Raw genomic sequence first — 19525 nt, 5'->3', positions numbered from 1 at the left:
CCTGCTAGGTGACCTAAACTGGGACATGCTTAAACCACCTGACCAAGTCCTAAAGCAATCTCCCTAAATCTTTCTCAGATTATTACCAATCCCACAAGGTATGACTCCAAAGATTCAGAAAAGGCTACTCTCCTCGATGCTATCCTCACAAATAATCCTGAGAGGTATCAGTCTGGTGATCACTGTTTTACAGCCTGTGTTCATAATGGCTGCTCAGTGAAACAACCTGTCCTGATTTGTCATAGACGCTTGCTAAAAAACTTTAATGAGCAAGCCTTCCTTCATGAACTGGCCTCTAAAATGGTATAGAATCAGCTTGATCCCCTCTGTTGAAGACGCTTGGACCTTATTTTTTAAATATTTTCAGTAGTATTGTTGACAAATACGCCCCCATAAAGAAAATGAGAATTAAAAACAAGTTCAGCCCCTGGTTCGACTGTGATCTTGCAGAGTTACTCCACCTCAAGAATTGCATTTGGCGAAAGGCTCGGCTGAGGCACAACTGTATGGAGAGGCTCGTCCCCAGATGGATTCCAAACTTCCATGTAACCCTGAAAAAAGCTCTATACAAGAGATTCATATTCCAACGTTCAGAATGCTGCAGATAAAAATAACATGAATTGAGTTGACCCAATTTCCAACTCTACAACATGAAAGCTTCATATCTGTTCTACCGAGTACATACAGTATCTCACCGAACATTCTGTAATGTTGCACCCTGCTGTAGGGCCCATGATACCAATTTAACCCTGAAAATCAGATGGCTACTATCGACCGTAGATAATAATTTCTCTCATCTATATACCACCTAGGCCTAATACCAGACACCCAATTATCCCTAATGTTATCTCTACTAGATCACTCCAGTCATTATTTTCTCTAAGAGACATCCAAAGCCTTCAGAAAGTATTCATACCCCTTGACTTATTCCTGAATTCAAAATTGATTATATATATGTTTTTATTTCACCCATCTATACACAATATCCCATAATGACAAAGTGAAAACATGTTTTTAGAAATGTTTGCTAATTTATTTAAAATTAAAACACAAATATCTCATTTAGATAAGTATTCAGACCCCTAAGTCAATACATGTTAGAAACACCTTTGGCAGTGATTACAGCTGCAAGTATTTCTGCGTAAGTCTCTATGAGATTTGCACATCTGGATTGTGCAATATTTGCAGATTATTTTTACAATTCTTCATGCTCTGTCAAGTTGGTTGTTGATCATTGCTAGACAGCCATTTTCAAGTCTTGCAATAGATTTTCAAGTAGATTTAAGTTAAAACTGTAACTAGGCCACTCAGGAACATTCAATGTCGTCTTGGTAAGTCTGTGTATATTTGGCCTTGTGTTTTAGGTTATTGTCCTGCTGAAAGGTGAATTTGTCTCCCAGTGTCTGTTGGAAAGCAGACTGAACCAGATTTTCCTCTAGGATTTTGCCTGTGCTTAGCTCTATTCCATTCCTTTTATTAAAAAAACTCCCTATTCCTTGCCAATGACAAGCATACCCATAACATGATGCAGCCACCACCATGCTTGAAAATATGAAGAGTGGTACGCAGTGATTTGTTTTGTTGGATTTTCCTTGAACTTAACACTATGTATTCAGGACATAATGTTATTTCTTTGCCACATTTTTTGCAGTTTTACTTCATTGCCTTATTGCAAACAGGATGCATGTTTTGGAATATTTTTATTCTGTACAGGCTTCCTTCTTTTCACTCTGTCATTTAGGTTAGTATTGTGGCGTAACTACAATGTTGTTGATCCATCCTCAGTTTTCTCCTATCACAGCCATTAAACTCTGTTGCTGTTATAAAGTCAACATTGGCCTCATGGTGAAATCCATGAACGGTTTCCTTCCTCTCCGGCAACTAAGTTAGGAAGGACGCCTGTATCTTTGTAATGACTGGATGTATTGATACAACTTCCAAAGTGTAATTAATAACTTCACCATGCTCAAAGGGATATTCAATGTTGGTTTATTTTTTACCATGTAACCCTGAAAAATGACCCCAAGCATCCTTCCAAAGTTGTGGAAAAATGGCCTAAGGACAACAAAGTCAAGGTATTGGAGTGGCCATCACAAAGCCCTAGAACATTTGTGGGCAGAACTGAAAAAGTGTGTGCGAGCAAGGAGCCCTACAAACCTGACTCAGTTACACCAGCTCTGTCAGGGGGAATAAGCCAAAATTCACTTAACTTATTGTGGGAAGATTGTGGAAGGCTACCCGAAACGTTTGACCCAAGTTAAACAATTTAAAGTCAATGCTACCAAATAGTAATTGAGTGTATGTAAACTTCTGACCCACTGGGAATGTGATGAAAGAAATAAAAGCTGAAATAAATCATTCTCTCTACTATTATTCTGACATTTCACATTCTTAAAATAAAGTGGTGACCCTAACTGACCTAAGACAGGGAATTGTTGCTAGGATTAAATGTCAGGAATTGTGAAAAACTGAGTTTAAATGTATTTGGTTAAGGTGTATGTAAACTTCAGACTTCAACTGTATAATTGTATGTGTGGGGTACAAATAAGTATTCAGACCCCTTGACTTTTTCAACATTTTGTTACAGCCTTATTCTAAAATTGATTAAATCGTTTTTTTCCCTCATCAATCTACACACAATATCCCATAATGAGAAAGCAAAAACAGGTTTAGACATTTGTACTAATTTATTAAAAATAAAAAACTGGGGCTCTGAATGAAGGGTTGCCACTGTTCCTGAATAGTCTCTCAGTCCCTGCAACTGAACAACATCCCCACAGCATGATGCTGCCACCACCGTGCTTCACTGTAGGGATGGTGCCAGGTTTCCTCCAGACGTGACGCTTGGCATTCAGGCCAAAGAGTTCAATCTTGGTTTCATCAGACCAGAGAATCTTGTTTCTCATGGTCTGAGAGTCCTTTAGATGCCTTTTGGTCAACCCCGAGCAGGCTGTAATGTGTTCCGTCTGGCCACTCTACCATAAAGGCCTGATTGGTGGAGTACTGCAGAGATGGTTGTCCTTCTGGATGGTTCTCCCATCTCCAAAGAGGAACTCAGGAGCTCTGTCAGAGTGACCATCAGGTTCTTGGTCACCTCCCCCCACCGATTGCTCAGTTTGGCCTGGCGGCTAGCTCTAGGAAGAGTCTTGGTGGTGCCAAACATCTTCCATTGAAGAATGATGGAGGCCATTGTGTTCTTTTTTTAGTACCCTTCCCCAGATCTGTGCCTCAACACTGTCCTGTTTCAGAGATTTTACGCTCGTCGGACTTGGCAGGGCTTGCAAACTATTACAGATTACAAAGTGAAGCATAGCCGAGAGCTGCCTAGTGACACGAGCCTACCTGTCACGTCCTGGCCAGTATAAGGGTTAATTGTCATTTTAGTTTGGTCAGGACGTGGCAGAGGGTATTTGTTTTATGTGGTTCAGGGTGGTGTGTTAGTTAGGAGGGCGTTTGATTTATTATTTCCGGGTTTTAAGTTATGGTCTATGTTGATGTATTTCTATGTCTAGTCTGGTTGATCTATTTCTATGTTGAGTTAATTGGGGTGGACTTCCAATTGAAGGCAGCTGTGTGGTGTTGCCTTTGATTGGAAGTCCTATATTAGTTGGGTGTGTTTGTCTGTGTATTTGTGGGAGATTGTTCTGTGTTTAGCCTTGTGCCTTGCCAGACTGTCTGTTGATCGTTCGTTCTCTTGTTTGTTATTTTTGTACGTTCATTCTGAGTTAATAAACGTCAAGATGAGCTTACACATACCTGCTGCGTTTTGGTCCTCCATTACCAACGACAGCCGTGACAGAATCTCCCACCACCAAAGGACCAAGCAGCAGAGGAAGGAGCAGAGGGAATTTGGATTGGATAAACGGGAGAAATGGAGCAAAGACCGGGAATGCTACCGAGGAACACGACTGGCGATTAAACCCGAGAGGCAACCCCAATAATTTTTTTGGGGGGGGCATATGGGTAGTTTGGCGGGGCAAGTTTGGAGCCCCAGGCCAAATCCCCGGACTGTTTCTCGGAGGCCAGTTAATGGACAGGTCTTATGCTTCGGGGTAATGGGTGTTATGGCGAGGCCAAGTGTTTTTAGGCCAGTACGCGCTATACCAGCGCCCCGCATTTACCAGGGGGTAGTAGGCATTCAGCCAGAAAGGGCGATGCCAGGTTTAAGCTCAAGACCGCCAGTAAGCCTCCATGGTCCTATATATCCTGTTCCAGCTCCACGCACTAGCCTAGAGGTGCGTGTTCCCAACCTGGCATTTCCAGTACCAGCACCACGCACCAGGATTATAGTGCGTCAGCCCAGTCCAGTACGTCCTGTTCCCGCTCCACGCACTAGCCCTAAGGTGTGTGTTTCAAAGCTGACATATCCAGTACCAGCACCACGCATCAGGCATCTAGTGCGTAAACCCAGCCTCGCCAGTCTAAAGTCGCCAGAGCTGCCCGCCAGTCAACAGTCACCAGAGCTGCCCGCCAGCCAACAATCACCAGAGCTGCCCGCCAGCCAACAATCACCAGAGCTGCCCGCCAGTCAACAGTCACCAGAGCTGCCCGCCAGTCAACAGTCACCAGAGCTGCCCGCCAGTCAACAGTCACCAGAGCTGCCCGCCAGTCAACAGTCACCAGAGCTGCCCGCCAGTCAACAGTCACCAGAGCTGCCCGCCAGTCAACAGTCACCAGAGCTGCCCGCCAGTCGTACGTCACCAGAGCTGCCCGCCAGTCAGGAGTCGCCAGAGCCACCCGCCAGTCAGGAGCCGCCAGAGCCGCCCGCTAGTCAGGAGCCGCCAGAGTGGCCAGACTGCCCGGAACCGCCAGAGTGGCCAGACTGCCCGGAACTGCCGGAGTGGCCAGACTGCCCGGAACTGCCGGAGTGGCCAGACTGCCCGGAACTGCCGGAGTGGCCAGACTGCCCGGAACTGCCGGAGTGGCCAGACTGCCCCGAGCTGCCGGAGTGGCCGACTGCCCCGAGTTGCCGGAGTGGCCAGACTGCCCCGAGCTGCCGGAGTGGCCAGACTGCGCCGAGCTGCCGGAGTGGCCCGACTGCCCCGAGCTGCCAGACTGCCCCGAGCTGCCAGACTGCCCCGAGCTGCCAGAGTGGCCCGACTGCCCCCCGGGTCTGCCAGAGTGGCCCGACTGCCTGGAACGGCCAGAACCGGAGCCACCTCCAGATATAGGTGGGTTGGGGAGGGGGGGTGTAGCACAGTGCCGTCGTTGACGGCAGCCACCCTCCCTTCCCTCCCTTTAGTAGGGGGGAATTTTTGTTTTGTTGTTGTTTGGGGTTGTTTTTCTTAAGGTGCTTCCGGGGTTAGCACCTTTAAGGGGGGGGGGGGGGGGGGGGGGGGTACTGTCACGTCCTGGCCAGTATAAGGGTTAATTGTCATTTTAGTTTGGTCAGGACGTGGCAGAGGGTATTTGTTTTATGTGGTTCAGGGTGGTGTGTTAGTTAGGAGGGCGTTTGATTTATTATTTCCGGGTTTTAAGTTATGGTCTATGTTGATGTATTTCTATTTGTAGTCTACCAGACAAGCTAAATTACTTCTATGCTTGCTTCGAGGCAAGTAACACTGGAACATGCATGAGAGCATCAGTTGTTCCGGACAACTGTGTGATCACGCTCCCCGGAGCCGATGTAAGACCTTTAAACAGGTCAACATTCACAAGGCTGCAGGTCCAGACGGATTACCAGGACGTGTACTCCGAACATGTGCTGACCAACTGGCAAGTTTTTTTACTGACATTTTCAACCTCTCCCTGTCTGAGTCTGTAATACCAACATGTTTCAAGCAGACTACCATAGCCCCTGAGCCCAAGAACACTAAGGTAACCTGCCTAAATGACTTCCGACCCGTAGCGCTCACGTCTCTAGCCATGAAGTGCTTTGAAAGGCTGGACATGGCTCACATCAACACCATTATCCCAGAAACCCTAGACCCACTCCAATTTGCATACCGCCCAAACAGATCCACAGATGATGCAATCTCTATTGCACTCCACACTGCCCTTTCCCACCTGGACAAAAGGAACACTTACGTGAGAATGCTATTCATTGACTACAGATCAGCGTTCAACACCATAGTACCAACAAAGCTCATCACTAAGCTAAGGATCCTGGGACTAAACACCTCCCTCTGCAACTGGATCCTGGACTTCCTGACGGGCCGCCCCCAGGTGGTGAGGGTAGGTAGCAACACATCTGCCAATTTGCATACCGCCCAAACAGATCCACAGATGATGCAATCTCTATTGCACTCCACACTGCCCTTTCCCACCTGGACAAAAGGAACACTTACGTGAGAATGCTATTCATTGACTACAGATCAGTGTTCAACACCATAGTACCCTCAAAGCTCATCACTAAGCTAAGGATCCTGGGACTAAACACCTCCCTCTGCAACTGGATCCTGGACTTCCTGACGGGCCGCCCCCAGGTGGTGAGGGTAGGTAGCAACACATCTGCCACGCTGATCCTCAACACTGGAGCTCCCCAGGGGTGCGTGCTCAGTCCCCTCCTGTACTCCCTGTTCACCCACGACTGCATGGCCAGGCACGACTCCACTACCATCATTAAGTTTGCAGACGACACAACAGTGGTAGGCCTGAACACCGACAGCGACGAGACAGCCTATAGGGAGGAAGTCACAGACCTGGCCGGGCGGTCAACCTATCCCTCAACGTAACCAAGACTAAGGAGATTATTGTGGACTACAGGAAAAGGAGGACCGAGCACGCCCCCATTTTCATCAACGGGGCTGTAGTGGAGCAGGTTGAGAGCTTCAAGTTCCTTGGTGTCCACATCAACAAACTAGAATGGTCCAAACACACCAAGACAGTCGTGAAGAGGGCACGACAAAGCCTATTCTCCCTCAGGTAACTAAAAAGATTTGGCATGGGTCCTGAGATCCTCAAAAGGTTCTACAGCTGCAACATCGAGAGCATCCTGACTGGTTGCATCACTGCCTGGTACGGCAACTGCTCGGCCTCTGACCGAAAGGCACTACAGAGGGTAGTGCGTACGGCCCAGTACGTCACTGGGGCTAAGCTGCCTGCCATCCAGGACCTCTACACCAGGCGTTGTCAGAGGAAGGCCCTAAAAATTGTCAAAGACCCCAGCCACCCCAGTCATAGACTGTTCTCTCTACTACCGCATGGCAAGCGGTACCGGAGTGCCAAGTCTAGGACAAAAAGGCTTCTCAACAGTTTTTACCCCCAAGACATAAGACTCCTGAACAGATAATCAAATGGCTACCCGGACTATTTGCATTGTGTGACCCCCCCCCACAACCCCTCTTTTTAGCCTGCTGCTACTTTCTGATTATCATATATGCATAGTCACTTTAACTATACAATCATCTACATACTACCTCAATTTGGCCGACCAACCAGTGCTCCCGCACATTAGCTAACCGGGCTATCTGCATTGTGTCCCACCCACCACCCGCCAACCCCTCTTTTACGATACTGCTACTCTCTGTTCATCATATATGCATAGTCACTTTAACCATATCTACATGTATATCTACCTCAATCAGCCTGACTAACCGGTGTCTGTATGTAGCCTCGCTACTTGTATAGCCTCGCTACTGTATATAGCCTGTCTTTTTACTGTTGTTTTATTTCTTTACCTACGTATTGTTCACCTAATACCTTTTTTGCACTATTGGTTAGAGCCTGTAAGTAAGCATTTCACTGTAAGGTCTACACCTGTTGTATTCAGCACACGTGACAAATAAACTTTGATTTGATTTGAGTAGACTATCGTTCAAGGTTGTCCAGAGTAGACAGTCAGTTTCACTCCAGCTATTTCAGGAACTGAGATATGACTTCAAATAAAGTGCTCACGTACACAATAGTAGATTTTGGTAGACAGATGGTGCTCTTTGGTAAATTGGTCATCAAAAAGAAAGGAGGACCAAGGCACTCCTCATATAATTCATTAAAATGCCTTTATTTACATGACAGGTTCAGTGGAAACAAAGTTTTAAAACTCTGACGTGTTTTGGCTGCATGGCCTTCGTCAGGGAGTACAAATATATGATAATACAATGTCCTCTTTTGAACAGCTTTATCCAATCAACCCTGATTTAAAGAGGGAGTGGTTAGAGAGTTCATTGGACAACACCTAGTAAGCAATACTATACACAATAAAAGTGAATTACTGTAGATATGTTATAAAACATGCATCTCAAGGCTAGAAGCATCAGAACCCCTAGAATGGTAGTTGTAACCTTGAATATGACTGGGCAAAGTGTTAAGAATAGGAGAGCCATCTATTTTATAGTACAGTACACTAGAACACAGCAAATATGAACCGCAACAGTCTAAACCTAGCTGAGGGCAATAGAGCAAAATGTCCACTAGATGACAGCAAAGGGACCTCTCACCACCCTACAGGAAAGGTGAGAAATCCATATCTTTTTTTTTCAACCAGGGTACGTAGTGGCCTGTAGTTTGTAAATCCCAAAACCATCTCTTTAGTTTAGCTGTTTAAGACGGTCCCCTTTTCTAATTGAGGCCGAAACATGATCAATACCCATAGTTTGCAGGGAGGCAGGGTTGCCATGGTGTAAGGACATGTAGTGCCTTGCCATGGGGTAGTCTTCATTGCCTACCCGTATGGCATACTTGTGTTCCGCTAAGCGGTCTTGAATGTGTCTCTTTGTCCGTCCAATGTACCTTGCACTGTGAACATTACAATCTGTAGATGACGTGAGGGGTTTTGCAGATAATGAATGCTTGACTTTTTCTGTGCAATATTTCTGCTATGGTTACACTGGTTGCATTTAAAAAAGCTCCTGGGTTTGTGGTCTAGTCAAGTTTTTTGAGAGTTACCAGGAAGATAGCTGTGGACTAATCTCTCATTTAGGGTAGGACATCTCTTAAAGCTTATGACTGGTGGCTCTGGGAAGACTTCGCGCAGTAGTGTATCACTTTGGATGATTGCCCAATTCTTTTTAATTACTATTTTAATGTTCTCTGCTTCAGTGCTGTATTTTGTAACAAAGTACACTCTCTTTGGTGCATCATGTGTTCCCTTTCGCAAAAAGTTATCTCTGCCAAGTCATCCGGCACCTTATGCCTGCATCTTTCAGGACCTGAGCGCTGTAGCCTCGATTCAAGAAGACATTCTCAAATTCAGCAGATTTGACACTGTAGTCTGTTTCCTGATCAAATTCTGCGGACTCTTTGGAATTGGCCATATGGAATGTTCTCTTTTAGCCTTTTGGGGTGGAAGCTGTCTGCCCTCAGAATGATATTCCCATCTGTAGGCTTCCTAAAGATTGATGTGTGCAAACAACCTGTTATTTTTACTGATGTCAAGGTCCAAAAAATGAATTTTATCCTAACTGTACTCCATAGTTCATTTGATGTTAGGGTTAATGAATGTTATCCTAACTGTACTCCATAGCTCGTTTGATGTTAGGGTTAATGAATGTTATCCTAACTGTACTCCATAGCTCGTTTGATGTTAGGGTTAATGAATGTTATCCTAACTGTACTCCATAGCTCGTTTGATGTTAGGGTTAATGAATGTTATCCTAACTGTACTCCATAGCTCGTTTGATGTTAGGGTTAATGAATGTTATCCTAACTGTACTGCATAGTTCGTTTGATGTTAGGGTTAATGCTGATAAGGTATTGGTGGAAGGAATTAAGTTCATCTTCTGAGCCAGACCAGAACAGGCAAACATCATCAATATAGCGTCCCCACCCTATAATCCAGTTAAAGAACTGGTTTTTAGAAGGATCCAAAATAAAGTAACTTTCCTATTTACCTAAGTACAAACCAGCATAGGAAGGACTGTAGCAAGCTCCCATGACACATCCTTTGACTTGTTTAAAAATACGGTCAGTGAGACAATTCAGTCAATGAGACAATGAATTATGTGGGAGGTATCTGTCTCAGGCCGGGTACTCAAGAAATGGTGCATAGCTGCCAATCCTTGTTCATGATCAATGGTGGTGTATAGTCTCCACATCCATGGTGACTAAAAATGAATTATTTTGTTCAATTCCTTAATTTTGTTCAACACATCTGTGGTATCTTGAAGATAAGCATTTTCTGCCTTCACTCCCAGCCTAATAAAGTAATCAATGTACTTGGAGATGGGTTCTGTCAAACTTTCATTACCACTAATGACTGGTCTGCCAAGGGGGTTTTCAGGATTCTTGTGGACTTCTGGAAGAGTAAAAAGAAGCCATACGCAGACTGCCATTGAAAATACATTTGAACTCATTGTCTGAAATGTAGTTATTCTCCTTAGCTTCTGTGAGGATCCCTTTCAATTCAGTTTGTAGGTCCTCTGTAGGGTTGAAGAGATTGGTAGAGTTCACCATTGTCTAATTGACGATAGGCTTCTGTCACATATTTTTCTTTACTCCACACTACTGTAGCGCCACCTTGGTCTGCTTAGTTAAACCACAATCCGTCCATTTTTGGACAATGATTGAAATGCATGCCTATCTTAGAAAGGTTACGTCTTGTTTGGAGTCCATTTGACCCTTAAACAGATTCTCCACATCAAAATTCACCTTCTTTGTAAATGTATTTAGTGTGGCATTCTGGACAATGCGACAAAAGGTGGAAGTTGTTGAGGACACAAACTGCCTGACCTGAAACACTGGTGTCTGTAGTTGGAGAGATGTTTTGCTTGTACCAGGCCTTCAGATGTAGATTGCTGCTGTAGAAACGAAATAGGTCAATCTTTGTAATGAATGAATTAGTTGACTATGTGGGGGCAAAGGACAGTCCTTTAGACAAGCCCATTACACAATCAGACATTCTTGCTGTGTTCTAGTGTATTATAAAATAGATGGCTCTCCTAATCTTAACACTTTGCCCAGTCATATCCAAGGTTACAACTACCATTCTCAGGGTTCTGATGCTTCTAGCCTTGAGATGCATTTTTTAATAAAATATCACCCATATTTCACTTTTTAACATGAATAGTATTGCTTACTAGGTGTTGTCCAATGAATTATGTAACCACTCCCTCTTCAAATCAGGGTTGATTGGAAAAAGCTGTTCAAAGGAGGACATTGTATTATCATATATTTGTACTCCCTGACGAAGGCCATGCAGCCAAAACACGTCAGAGTTTTAAAACTTTGTTTCCACTGAACCTGCCATGTAAATAAAGGCATTTTAATTAATTATATGAAGAGTGCTTTGGTCCTCCTTTTTGATGACAAAAATTATTTGGAACATCTCTAGTGCTTTTTTATTAAATGGAATCTCTTCGCGGAGTGTTACGTAAATCCAGCATTTTGATACAAAACCCATTTTAAATGAATCCTTATTATTACTAGTTCCTTTGTCTAATCCCTGGTGCACATGACAAGACTAAAGCCAGATTAGGCTTTATGCACAATAGACGTCTAGAGTCGCCACATTCTAACTACATCGAAACACACAATCATCCACCAAGGGCCAAATCCTAATTATCATCTTCCATTTACATGAATGCAATATTTACATGAAAATATGAGCAAACTCGTCCAGATCTCAAATAGGATTTGAAGAGAAAAGCCACACCTCTCAACCATAAAGGTCACCAAATAAGGTTTATTTTCTTGACACAGGTTTGAATATAAAAAGGGAAACATAAAAAAACACGTGGTTCCTATTTACAGGTATCTCTGGCACATTTAACCCCAATGACGGCATGATCACTGCCTCTCCAAACAGCGATCTTTGAAATACAACCGTATGGATATCCAGTACTTCATCTGTCCCCCAAAGAGATCTGCTACGAGGCAGCAGTGTCATGCAGGCTAGTGTCCAAAGGCTGACCTGAGGTCAGGGTTTGCGGTGATAGTGGTCTCAGGACAGATCTCAGGACATTGTGGAGGGGATCCTTCTCCAGAGGCCCCCGCAAAGGCAGTTCTTGATCCAGCGCTGCTCCCACTGCTTCATGGCGTTGGTCTTGTTAGGCGAGCGGAGCATAGTCACACAGCCACACCTGAGATGGGGGAGGGAGAGAAAGAGAGCGAAATAAAAAGGTGGAAAGACACCAAAAGAAAGGTAGGCAGAGAAAGAGTGAATGTCAACACAGGCATGGTCAGACTGAAAAAGCAAGACCAGGAAAAGACAAGCTTCAAATTGTTACTTGGACCAAAAAAAAAGGTTCTTAAAAATAATGAAAACGTAAAGCGGTGGAATGATATAAAAATCAAGGAAAAGCAGGAAGTGTTGGGGAGAGGGTCATAGAGGAAGTGGTGTGGTGTCTGACCTGGTACAGGCTTTGCTGTCCTCTGTGGGGCAGACTCCCATGTAGAGACAACGTAGATGATCCATCCTCTGGACCCCCGGGCTCCTAGATACACGCACAATGAGTATATTGACCAATGGAAGGCTTCAGCTGAGCTTTGACTGAAATATTGGCAATATTAAGCAGAAGCACATTTACTACAAACAGATGTCAAAAGGACAACTGAGTGGCATGTGGGCCAAATGCCAAGAGTGGGCCAAATGCCAAGAGCACTACACCTACTTCTAACCCTAAAGAAGCCTACCAGGTGGCAGAGACACCCTTTCCCCTGAATACCATGTAGCCCTCTCCTGAGGCCTCACTCTTACCTGGAGAAGACCTCCACCTGGGCTGTGGAGTTGAGACCCGGCAGGCTGTAGGGCTTGCCAAACTGAAGCCGCAGCGGGTGCTTGCCCTGCAGCTTGCAGATGATGCCATCATTGACAGGCAGCCAGTCCATGCTGGGCACCAGCAGCTGGCTGGGCAGCAGGCAGCACTCGTCTATCAGCGGCTCATCTGGCTCCTGGGGGTGGCCCTCGTCCCGAGCTGGAAGGGGGAGGGGGATACATGGGTGAAGGCCAGGTACACATACAGATTGATGTAAGGTCTAAACAGATGCATAGAAACATTGACAGAAGAATGGACAGAGTAGACTGATATACAGACAGACACAGGCTGATGACACTGTTTTAACTTAAGGCATCTGTGGCACATTTAACCCCACATAGCTACATCCACATAATATATAGTCCACAGATACAAATGTTCTCCTCATCCTTACAGCAGAGCCAGAGCTTGGTGAGCAGGCGGAAGAGCAGCGACATGCTGTCCTGGTTGTCCGAGGTGGCCGTGTAGATGGGCAAGCAGCCAGGCTTCAGAAGGCCCCAGATGCGGATCATCACCATCATCTCCCGCAGCATACCCAGGGACCAACCGTCGCGCAGGAACCCAAAGCCGGGACGCACGACGGAGCCCTGAGACAGGACAAGGGTTAAAACAAGAGGGATACAGCACAGAAAGACAGACAGAGACAGAGTAACACTCTATTCTAGCATCAGCTCTACATACAGGAGGACAGAAACAGACAGAAGGACACTTTACTAGCACCAGCTCTACATTTGATTGAACACTACATTGTTTCAATACATCTTATCTAAAGTGTTTCTGGAGTAACAATGCACTCTTTTTCAGCACGTTGTGAAAGGCCTACATTGGTAGCTCTGTGAAAGGCCTACATTGGTAGCTCTGTGAAAGGTCTACATTGGTAGCTCTGTGAAAGGCCTACATTGGTAGCTCTGTGAAAGGCCTACATTGGTAGCTCTGTGAAAGGCCTACATTGGTAGCTCTGTGAAAGGCCTACATTGGTAGCTCGATTCGTAAAAATAAAAAAAACACCTGATTGGGTAGGTTGGCCATCAGGTACAGCACAAAGTCTCCCACCCATTGGATGAGCTGCTGCAGAGACTGGAGTGGGGGGCCGTCCAGCACAAATTCCTCCGTCTTCAGGTTGATCATCACCTTATCGATATCTACAGAGGGGGTGGAAGGTCAATCTTCACCAGAATCACTGAAGTCTTAAAATAAAAACGACACACACTGTAGATACTAGCAAGCTAACAGGACGGCAAACAACGCAGCCTTAGCCTACAGTCTGTTCAACAATAACAAAAGTTCCGTTCAGTTAAAATGGACAAGAATTCATTTTTCCAGCCTCACGTTAAGTGAAATTGGTGTCAGAAGTGGGATCCGTCTATTCATTGATTATACAGGTATAAATGGTAGTGATGCTAGTCCTCCTACCAGTGTCAGTGTTTTTGGAACATATCTCTGCCAGCCTGTCCCCGGGGCTCTTGTCTGGAGTGTTGAGGACGTGGGGTCTCAGCAAGGACTTGAGGGTGGAGCTAATGGCGATGAGGAGGAGCTTGGCGTGGAAGTCACAGGCTCGCGCAGCTGTGGCCGATGACAGCTTACAGAGGGAGGCCTTAACCGCCACGATACGTGTCGAGAGCACCTTCCACACACAGATACTGGATATTAGAAAAACAAACAAAAACACTTCCATCTATTGTCACAAATTTGTTTTCAACAGATTTCAGTCTGTCTGACCGAATGCCATGCAGCGGGGATCCCTGGGTTGTGTATTGAAATGACAAGGACTACCTGAATTTGTCCAATAAGAACTGTATAATTCAATTTCCTGTCGCAAAACATTTTGCTACGTTGTGCCCTACTGAACACGACCCTGGTTCACCTACCTGCTGCAGAGCTTGGTTCTGGCTCATCATGGTCCACCTACCTGCTGCAGGGCTTGGTTCTGGCTCATCATGGTCCACCTACCTGCTGCAGAGCTTGGTTCTGGCTCATCATGGTCCGCCTAACTGCTGCAGAGCTTGGTTCTGGCTCATCATGGTCCACCTACCTGCTGCAGAGCTTGGTTCTGTCTCATTACGGTCCACCTACCTGCTGCAGGGCTTGGTTCTGGCTCATCACGGTCCACCTACCTGCTGCAGAGCTTGGTTCTGGCTCATCATGGTCCACCTACCTGCTGCAGAGCTTGGTTCTGGCTCATCATGGTCCACCTACCTGCTGCAGGGCTTGGTTCTGGCTCATCATGGTTCACCTACCTGCTGCAGAGCTTGGTTCTGGCTCATCATGGTCACCTACCTGCTGCAGAGCTTGGTTCTGGCTCATCATGGTCCACCTACCTGCTGCAGAGCTTGGTTCTGGCTCATCATGGTTCACCTACCTGCTGCAGGGCTTGGTTCTGGCTCATCATGGTCACCTACCTGCTGCAGGGCTTGGTTCTGTCTCATGTACTCCTCATGCAGCTTCTCCACCAGGTTATGGACCATGCCAGGCTGCACGTGGAGCAGCACGTCCCACCAGTCGTAGCCTGTCACCATGCAGTACTCCAGCAGGAACAGCAGGTGGCGCAGAAGTGTGTTCATGTCCAGCATCTGGCCCATGGATGGAGATACGCGAATCATGTGCAGCTGAGGAGGGAAGAGCCAAAAGAGAGATGTGAAAAATATGGATACAAATATTGTTCCTATCTGAGGGATGGTCGGGTCAGACACAAAAGTCATGAATAAGGACATGGATAGCTTGTTGTTGTAAGAGAGGATACATGTATTATTTGTTTCATACATTATTGCCTGCAGACCATAAACTCCTGTAAGATTTAACACCAATGGCTGGGGTGTGTACTCAAGGGACATTGACGGTAAAAAATTCTACATGTTTTCCCTTTTCAAAAACTTAAGCCGTCTAAGCTTTACAACCTCAAATCCGGAGTAGCCTTCTCCTCATCTTTATTAAAGGTGGATGAGGTGCTGATATTGTACTGTGAGACATGTAAGGTCACAGTCAACGGATCTCAACGCATTGCTGCACTCTCACCTTGCCGTGGTTGTCCACTCCGGCCAGGGCCAGTGAGGTCCAGGAGAACTGCAGGGCCTTGAAGTGGACGGTTGGGCCGCCGGGGCGCTGACGCTTGATGGCCGGCTCATCACCGGGGCGCTGGGAGGAGCCCGAGGAGGATCCGTAGAACACGCCCATGGTGTGAAGGGACAGCCGGTGGAGGATCTGGATACTGCCGTCGTGGAAGGCTAGGGCCAGGCCTGGGAGGGACCACCACACAGAATCACATACAATTGAATTCACTTTATTGATCTCCAGAGGGTGGCATTGAGAATGACCCCAGCAGCACAGACAGGGGCAACACAGTAAGTATATAACATTCCATTCATCAATTTCTCTGCCATTATGCATCAATGTGTCATGTTACCACTATGTTGTGTGGGACACATCCATGTAGGTACCACTTCCCTAACACGTTTCTTGAGCATAGAACCACTTTTTCCTTTGGTAGGTTTAATTGAGCTGCAAACCACCATTTTGTAAAGGTGGATGCTGCCACCTGGAGTGCTCAATAGTAGATCCGGAGGGGGAATGACGGGTTATTTGGCATCAGCACATACCGAGGCCTGGGCAGAACTTGGTGTCCGACGCCACCTTTAGGTCAGTGTTGGAGATGGAGATTGGCAGCTTTGGCAGAGCCACGGCTGACACACGGTCCAGATCATTGGTGGCCGAGAGGATGCGCCATTTCAGGATCGTCGGCTGTTTCTCGCCCACTGTGGGGATAGAGAGGGGAAAGGGTGAGTAAGGGGGGTGTCTTTATGGGGGCATCTCAATTGTAGAATAATGTACTGTCTCCTTTCCTTTAACTGCATTGATCTGAAAACAAAATGGAGGATGCCTAAAAGGGAATTTACTGTCACCTGTTCAGTTCTTTAAAGTGGACAACAATTGGAAACTTCAATATTTTGAGATGCCCCCTATAAGTGACCTACAGTAATAATTATAGTTGGGTTGAGTGTGCTCTTCCTTGGTTTATCGTTCTCTGCCTTACCTACTGGTGAACGATGTTGGAATATGTTATTGACAGGGAGGCCTTCCTTCCGCAATGACCAGCACTCTACGATGCTGCCCATCTGACTGGAGGCACACAGCAGCACCTAAAAGAGCATTCATATCGCGGTTTAATCCACACACACTAAACTGTTTGAATGCACATTTGGCATACTGGTAAGTGATAAAGCTGGAAAGAATTCAAAATAAAGGACACATGGAAAGCAACGTGTTCACAGTGTCTCTCTCACCTGCTCTGAATTCTCCCTGGTGAGGAACTTGAGGTGTGTGACAGCCGGGTACTTGTCCCTCCTGACCGGGTCCGTGGTGCAGCGCATGAAGAGCGAGGGCAGCAGCTCAGTGTCGATGCGACACTTCTCGTTGACCACGCTCACGCACACCTTGATGTAGAGTTGGGACGACAATGGAAATGTTTAATCACGACAAGTCAGTGATAATATTATTGCAATACTAGCACTACTTAACTGATGTTGGAGTAAAACTTCACATTATCGGATGGTAAACCCTCTTTACAAGAAAATAAAAAGCATTAGCATTTGAACAGTATTATTTGCCAGACTTTTCTGAGACAAGGCGACTGGCTAGCACTTCTTGTGGTAGCCAGTAATGATAAGAATAACAAAAATAATTGTGTAATAGCATCGCTAGCTAATACCTACCTTGTAGAACTGCACAGGTGATGAGCTGCTGCCATCCGTGGCCGCCACCACAATGTTACCCCCGCCGGTAAAGGCGATGTCGGCCAGGGCCACACGGCCCCTCAGGCGACACAGGCTCTCGCTGGCTGTGAGCAGCTGACCATTGGGTTTCAGCAGGGACACGGTGACCAGGCCGCTCACCGTCACTGCCAGCCAGCCCTCCATGGGCTTTCCCCCAAACAGCGTGAGTGACGGTGAGAACTTGACCCGCGAGAATTTCTCACCGAAATTGGTGGAGCCCGACTGGGGGAGGAAGATTGAAGGAGAGGTAGAGAGAGAGTGGGGTGTGGCACATTTCAACAAACTAAGTGGCAAATTAGTTATATTGTTATATACTTGTTAAATGCTGTTATGTGCAGTGCTCCAAAGCCAGTGTACAGCACCCCCTGCCAAATAATGGCATATACAGTATTGTCTTATCTCAAGAGGTAGCTTAGAGTAGAGATTAAGAGCGTTGGGCCAGTAACCGAAAGGTTGCTGGTTGGAATCCCTGAGCCGACTAGATGAAAATTCTGTTGATGTGCCCTTGAGCAAGGCACTTAACCCTAGTTGCTCCTGACAGTCGCTCTGGATGACTAAAATGTAAAATAAAAAATAGCTTTAAACTGGTCTATAAAATACTGACATGGTAATAAATCATAAGGTCCACACAGACAGTTAAGAAGAGCTGGTAGATTGTGTGAATATGAGAACAAGCTGGTGGTCCATTACCATCTCCACATGGAGAGCCAGCTTAACTCCATTGTGCAGCCAGGACAGAGCTATGATGGGGTCTCCGTCCTCTGCACTCCCTAGTGAACTCTCCCAGCTGTTCACTAGGTGATCTGCCATCGCCCAGCACTTGATCTGCCCATCTCCATCAGCAGACAGCAACCTGGAACCTATGAATGAACGTAGTCATGTGTTCACACATATTTTAACTCAATACACTAGGGACACTTCTTGGCATTGTACTGAGTTCCACATCAGTCTACTTGGATTGATAGGGCAGTTGCAACTTTAAGGGTGGTTTTGGTGTTGTTACTATGTTGACCCACCTGATTGGTCCCACTCCAGACAGGATATGACCTCACCATGTCCAGAGTTAATGGAGTACACATCCCATGGGTGCTCTGTGTCAATGATGTGGACCATATGACTGACTTCTGAAATAAAGCAAATCACTGTAGTGTATGTTCTGCTAATCAAGTTACGAGGCATTGAGTTACATACGCAAAATTATATACGGATATATGGGATCAAACCTGATACTGGCAATGCGATTTGTTCCATTTCACATTCCTACTGTGCTCTTGTTACACACAACAAAACGGTCACAAGATCAGTACCAAGCACATTTTTTGTACCTTTCTCGTCTTCCTCATTTTTTAGGTCTGTGGTGAAGGCAACGAGGTTCCTGCAGGACCAGGCACACACCAGTGGGATGGAAGGATAGTGGTTGCTCTTGGGCCTCTTCTCCCACTCACAAACATAGGCAACCTCCATCATTCAACCATATGCTTTTCCACTGGTTGTGCAAGTGTCCTTGTCCAATCAGAGAAATGTTCAATCAGTCACCTTCATGTACTTGATTGCACTTTTCAGCTATATCACAAACAAGACACACAGAATTCGATGTGAAATGTACGTTCCTTGCATCAGTCTTCTTCGAGCGAACACTGTCACCTATGTTAGTTAGGTTAGCTACTGTTAGTCAACGTAGTTATCTGTTATATGTAGCTAGCTAAAACGCATTAGCTGCTACTTCAATTAGCTGGTTTATAAAGATAATGCTAGCTAGCAATATGATAATGTAGTACGTTAGAACCAAATCATGAAGCAACTACATCAGACGAACTTCTAATAATCTAGCTAAATGTCTTATTTATAGAGGTAGTAGGTGATATTTTAAATCTCTAACGTTAAATAAATACATTTACTCTTTACCATTCATCCTACAAAATGTTACAAACAAAGATGGTGCGGTAGGACCCCTGACAAGCGAATTTAGACGTATTTTCAGTTGCCTGCAGCCTTATTATTTTATAAAAACGTTATAAATGTATTTGGTAGAGTACAATTTAATAGAAAATGAATAACACGTTTCATCTAGCATATTATGTTTACTATTTGTATATTACTTTTTCTATGATCTCTTTATAAAAATGT

At 45.6% G+C, this 19525-nt stretch overlaps 1 protein-coding gene across 3 annotated transcripts; it reads right to left on the bottom strand.

The window, feature by feature from the left end:
• Window positions 1-11540: 11540 nt before the first annotated feature.
• Window positions 11541-19417, bottom strand: med16 (mediator complex subunit 16). Of its 3 annotated transcripts, XM_014149223.3 has the most exons (16): window positions 19304-19417; window positions 18724-18901; window positions 18415-18522; window positions 18089-18258; window positions 17339-17620; window positions 16910-17059; window positions 16660-16765; window positions 16226-16381; window positions 15645-15865; window positions 15032-15238; window positions 14046-14256; window positions 13641-13774; window positions 13027-13219; window positions 12575-12791; window positions 12228-12311; window positions 11541-11957 (listed from the first exon to the last, which is right to left on the bottom strand). In XM_014149223.3, the coding sequence occupies exons 2-16, from the start codon at window positions 18863-18865 to the stop codon at window positions 11831-11833; spliced, it is 2508 nt and encodes an 835-aa protein (XP_014004698.1). In that variant the 5' UTR covers window positions 18866-18901; window positions 19304-19417; the 3' UTR covers window positions 11541-11830.
• Between the last annotated feature and the right edge of the window lie 108 nt (window positions 19418-19525).

Source organism: Salmo salar, chromosome 16, assembly GCF_965601325.2.
Source record: "Salmo salar chromosome 16, fSalSal1, whole genome shotgun sequence".
NCBI classification, from domain to species: Eukaryota; Metazoa; Chordata; class Actinopteri; order Salmoniformes; family Salmonidae; genus Salmo; species Salmo salar.
This window is presented reverse-complemented; position numbering and strand designations above follow the sequence as displayed.